We start from the raw sequence: 6000 nt of genomic DNA on the forward strand, positions 1-6000 counted from the left end.
GGGGGAGGGCAAACAATAATTATACCCTATTTTAGTACAGGCAGTCCCCGACTTACGCGGATCCGACTTATGTCGGATCCGCAGTTACAAACGGGGCTGCCCCGGGAGGACACGGACTGCGGAACCTTGCGGTCCTGCCGCCCGTGTACTCCGGGGCTTTCTCCGCGTCTCCCTGGTCTGCAGACCAGGAAGACACGGAGCAAAGCCGCGGGGGGGCTCAGGCAGCGAGGCAGCCCAGGCGCGCCTGGGGTGCCTCGCTGCCGGCTTCCCCGAGGCTTTGCAAAGCCTCGGGGAAGCCGGCAGCGGGACAGCCCAGACGCCCCGCGGCTGTCCCGCTGCTGGCGTCCTCAGAGGCTTTGCTCCCCGTCTCCCCGTCGCCGCCCGCGTCTTCCTGGTCTGCTGGGGTGGGGGGGGGCGCAGCTAGTACGCCCCCCCCCCCCCCCCCCCAGCAGACTAGGCTTTTCTCCAGACGCCTGTGGCAGAGCAGCTGGGGTGCTGCCGGTTGGTCCCTTTGATCTGAGGAAGTGGGTCTGGCCCACGAAAGCTCATCACCTAATAAACCATCTTGTTAGTCTTTAAAGTGCTACATAGTCCTGTATTTTGTTTCAGCTACACCAGACTAACACGGCTACATTTCTATCACTATTCTACTTGGGGGAAGGGAATTCATCCTGTCAGCCTATAGTGACCTCTGCTGGATGAAGTTGGGAACAGCACTTGTTAGAACTAGAACAGGGGTGGGCAATAAAATAGCTGTGGTTCACCAGGGTTAGTCCCTGGTGGGCCACTGCCACTATATTTACCTGCACCTCCGCTGGTATGGGCAATCACAAATCCCATTGGCCAGAAGCTTTGCTCTTCTGTACCTCTGGAGGCGTAAATACAGAAATGTGGGGACCCACCGGGGCTAACCCTGGCAGATGGAATCTGGCCCATGAGCCAGTATTTGCCCACCCCTGGACTACAAGGAGCAATGCAGAATACAGCTGCCCCAGGATAATGGAGGAGGGAAGTAAATGGGAGAAAGAAAATAGAGTTAGAGTGACTTCTTCTCTTCTTTACAAATATGTTAACGACTAAACAAAAGTTCCTAGATAAAGAATATCTTGAAATTTAAGCACTACACTCTCTTTTCAACTATGGGAAAAGGATAATGAGTTTACAATTAGGTCTTAAAATGTAGGGAATAGAGGGTACGTTAACAATTCTAGATCTTGGGGGGAGGGAGAGAGAAACAGACAGGTGTCTTTTATCTGTAATTACAGCAAACAACTTAAAGGCAATGTGAAACTTCTCTTTCCCACCCCCACCTCTTCTCTCTGCAGTCAGAAACCTTGCATATCAACCCTTTATACACCCTGATTCCTGTAACAATGTGTATTTCCTTTGCGGTGATGCTGCCAGTGGGCAATCCCCCAAATGCCATTGTCTTCAGTTATGGGCACTGCCAGATCAAAGACATGGTAAGTCCTGAGAACTGTCACATTTTCCCAAGCTTAAAGTGAACTGAACTCATCATCGTATATGGGATCTGGAAATAATCACAGGAGTCACGTTAATGTAATGTGACAATGACCAGCAGCCAGTGTTCTCTGTATGCTGAGCACTTGGGTGGCCACCCATGAGAAATACAAATGCCACCCAGCTGATTAGCAGAGCACCCACAGCCAGCAGCATGTGTGTCTACTGGTGGCACACATAATAAAATTTATTCTGCACACTGATGGAAAAGAATAGAGGGAATATTGTTCAGCACTGTAACCATTTCACAGTAACTGTCATTTTAAGAACTTTAGCTGCTGGAGGTGTGCTCTGTTTTTTAAAATGAATATAACTCCTGTGTAATGTCTGAGAGGATGACAGTACAAAATTCCCCCATCCAGTTCTCCTGGAATACAGTAGCAATCCTGGATGAGAGAGATGAGGTTATGTCTATGGTTGGAGATGGAGAGGTACATTCCAAGTCCAAGAGTTATACCTAAGATAGCTCTGATTCAGCTAATGTACTAAAACTAGGCTATGACGTCAATGGCACAAGGGGAGGCAGGGGCTAGCTGCCTCGAGTTTGTACCTCTCTGAAACCTTAGTTATGTCTTTGATGTAGTTAGCCCCTTCTGCCACTCACACTGCAATGGCCACCGTCTATCTTCAGCATGCTGCCATGTGTTTCTAATCTGGAATTTACACCCTTGGGAACCTTTGTACACATAACTTGTGTGAGCAGAGTGCAAGTGAGGAAGCTAGAGGGGTATGATAAAAGAGATTTATCATATATTTACAATTAATCTATAGCTATCACCTTGCACATGTGGTATAAATATATGGTAGAGATGTCCGTGCGAGAAATTATAGTCATGTGATGAATTGCATTGATTATACACCTTTGACCACATCTTCTGAACTTTTCCCACTTATATACACACTCTCACATACAACTATTCATTAGGCTTTTTCTGCCATGGTAGTAAGCACATTTACTTTGTTCTTTATGCAACTGGGAGCATGAGGGAATTGACTGTTCTCCACTGTGCACCCTACCACCTTCTGTGTTTATTAATTAATGCTTTCTAATCTGCTTGACATTCATTGTACTATGTTTGTTTATTTTTTCCCTTTAGGTGAAAGCTGGCTTGGGTGTAAATCTCATTGGTCTAGTGGTTGTCATGGTGGCGATCAACACTTGGGGGATTAGTCTCTTCCAGTTGGATACATTTCCAGATTGGGCAATGGTCAGCAATGTAACTGGTCAATCATAATCAGCAATGACAAAATTTGCAGAACCAAAGCTGATAGGCAAAATATTTAGTTTAAATTGCACAAATAAATAAAAAAAGAAGAAACTTGAGTGCATATAGATTCAGCACCTTTGGCACAACCAAAGGGAGGTCTCCTGTGAAAGATCCCTTGCCCTTTATCGTTTTCATGTTCAAAATCAACAGTGAGAACAAAAGTCAGATTTGCTTTGATTTATTGCTGCTTACCCTGAGATACCATAATTCCAAAAGAAAAGCCTGCTTACAGCTTTTCCCTTGCGAAAATACAATTACATAGACCCTTCCCTTGAAAATACAGGATCTATGATTCCAGTGAGAGAACTCAAGAACATAATGGATACCCTACAGATTTCCACAGCTGATGCTTTTTAAGTTTTTTTGAGTTATTGTTGTTTCCGAAGGACCGATTTGTCAGAAACATAGAAGGTGGAGAAAAATCTGATTAGTAAATATGTAACACCCACAACAATGGGAGGGAAGAAACAACTACAGACAAAAGGCCTGGGTGCGGCTGTAGGAGAGGGCAACCGAAAGTTTTCCACCATGCTAGCATGAAAACTCATGTGCTGCAGTACTCATGGTCTCTCTTCTGGAAAAGGCAAGTTCAGAACCTCCTGCAGATGCCAGTTGGAAAGTATTTGGCAGGCCTAACATTCTTTTTTAGTCCACTTATGTGAGAGCTCCCTTTAGAAGCTGTTTAGGGGGCATCACTCCCTGAAAACTCTTATGCGGCCTGGCCACACATTCTCTAAATCAGTGGTCACCAAACAGTAAATCGGGATCTACTGGTAGATCCTGGAGCCTCTGACAGGTGATCCTGACTGGTTTGACCAGGAGTCTTGTCAAATGCCTCCACTTCAGCTGCCCCTCCACCCAGCGCTGCTCATCTCCTGCCCTTTGCCTTGGAGCTGCGCCCCCCCCCCCAGCCCCAGAAGCCTCCTGTTTGCTGTGCAGAGCCCCTCTCACACTCCAAATCCTTTAGCCCAAGATCGGGGCCTGCACTCCAACCCTCTGCTCCTGTCTGATGAAAGGGAGGGAGAGTGGAGGAAAGAGGGAGGACAGAGTGAGCAGGGGTAGGTCCTCAAAGGGGCACAAAGGAGACAGTGCAGGGTATTTGGGTCTGAAGCAGATCCTGGATTACACTTAAATTCAAAGTGATCTTGTGCTTAGAAAGGCTGGAGACCCCCTGCTCTAAATGGAGAAGAGACAGTCTCATCCAAATGCTGCTCCATGAGTAGGGAGCAGGCTGAAAAGGCGTAACACTGGTATATCTCACCATCACCACATTCACTTACCTGCTTTCTAGCAGCCCAGAGAACAGGACCCCCAAACTAAGCTAGCTTCAAGATACTGTAGCTAAGAGACACACCAAGAGTTTGCCTTCATTGTAATGTAAGGCCAGGGTTTGAACTCAGGCTCAAGACTAATCCCACATTCCATGGACGCACTAATTGCTCTGACCCAGAGGCCCAGGACTCCATAAGGGTCAAGGTTCCAAGCCTTACTTCTTTGCAGAGTAGCCCCAGCCCCACAGGACTTGTGCACTGGGACACAGCCACAGGTATTACTCAATTCGATGAGTTGGCTTTCTTTGTCCTCTGGACAGTGAAGTTGATGGACATTCGTTTTCCAACATTGTACCACAGAGGGCTAGAGCAGCCACATTTTGGGAGGGTGCTAGGCAGTGTGGGATATGGGTGTTTGGAGTCGGGGCCGCATAATGCAGTGTAGACTTGGGACATAGGATTCAGTGATCGTAACTGGGGTTACAAATGAGTGTAGACACTCAAGCCAAATAGAGTTCTGTCTCCTTGGGCTTACACTGCAGTGCAATGCTACCCCAAGGAGCCAGTCTCTCTTACCTTTATAAAAGTGTGTGAGCTGCATTATGGACTGGATCCCAATGATCCATGGCAGGTTTTCATTATGTAACATATTTTTAATCAGTGATTTAATGTCAGTCTTTGATCTATTAGGAAAATTGGCTCCTATATAATCACTATCTATGTTCTTTAATCTGTTTTTATAGAGTTCATTCAGTAGACTTCCCACTATGAAACTAGCATCTCTCACAGGTAGTATGAATTGTCTGTAATACATCAATGAGATGTCAATAAAATATTCAATGTGTCATGGTCTAGTGCTCTATAAGCCTACAAATGAGACTCATGCTTACTTTTCTCAACTGCTGCTAAGGCAATTTTCCAGGTGGATGTTAGTAATGGTGTAGTGATTACATTTTAACAAGCAGTTTCCTGTAATATACTCTATATAATTAAGGGTGTATGTATTTGCAGATAGGGGTGATGAAGGATGGGGGAATCTCTCCATTGCCCCTTTCATTTAACAGAAACACTCCATTATAATCATAACAAAAGAAAAAGGCAACACCACTTAGCAAAACAATTTATATTGAATGTACTTGGTGGAAATTTGTTCCTGAAAAATACTGTGAGTCCTGTATATCGATAGTATAATGTAACGCACTGTTTAATACATGCTATGTATCCCCTCTCTTTAGCTGTTCCATAGACAATAACTGCCAAGTTCTTCTCCCAAAGATGATCTTAGTCCTTTAGCTCTAGTTTTGGGCTGGAGATCTTGAGTTCAGTCCAGATCATGATGCATGCAGGGACTACAATAGCATAATGTCCCAGCTGCCTGCATTTAAATGTGGGTGAGTGGATGCATAAACTTTTTAAAGGAGTCCAGGATATTATTGTTCCTTGGCAGGTTATTACTGTTAAGAGGGAGAGACTGCTGACTTCATCTGGTCTTTGGTGAAATACTATTTTAAAAGGTTGTATAAGGCCATTTCCTTGAATGCAGTAGAAACAGTTTCCTTGCTCAGATATCCAAATCTGCCTTTCTAGCTGGTACTGTGCCCAAAAAGCCCACTCTCAGATTCTTCCCAGGGCCACATTCATACTGCTTCTCTCACTGTCTGATAACTTTCTTGTTCCTTTTTGTCACACTCACTAAGCTATACCCACATCAGTCCTAGCATTTGCAATCTGTCTCCAAGAAAACCACTTGGGCTACATCATTTGACTTCTATTTAGGCCTTGCCATGTCTTGGCCACTGGCTTTTATTAGTTCAGCTATCATTAAACAAAAGGACTTTTAATTGCCCCTTCATTTAGCCCAAATGAAAGGTGACTAGCAAGTCCATCAGTTTGAACAAGGTCTGTGATTGCCCATAGACCAGACATCTTTGCTGGCAGCC

At 45.2% G+C, this 6000-nt stretch overlaps 1 protein-coding gene across 2 annotated transcripts in view; it reads left to right on the forward strand.

The window, feature by feature from the left end:
* SLC13A4 (solute carrier family 13 member 4) overlaps window positions 1-2756 on the forward strand; it is a 45634-nt gene extending 42878 nt beyond the window's left edge. For both annotated transcript variants that reach the window (XM_006114375.4, XM_006114376.4), the window contains 2 exons: window positions 1326-1463; window positions 2619-2756. In XM_006114375.4, the coding sequence (XP_006114437.2) occupies window positions 1326-1463; window positions 2619-2756 (276 nt within the window). The remainder of the gene's footprint in view (window positions 1-1325; window positions 1464-2618) is intronic.
* Window positions 2757-6000: the final 3244 nt, after the last annotated feature.

Source organism: Pelodiscus sinensis, chromosome 1 (assembly GCF_049634645.1).
Source record: "Pelodiscus sinensis isolate JC-2024 chromosome 1, ASM4963464v1, whole genome shotgun sequence".
NCBI classification, from domain to species: Eukaryota; Metazoa; Chordata; order Testudines; family Trionychidae; genus Pelodiscus; species Pelodiscus sinensis.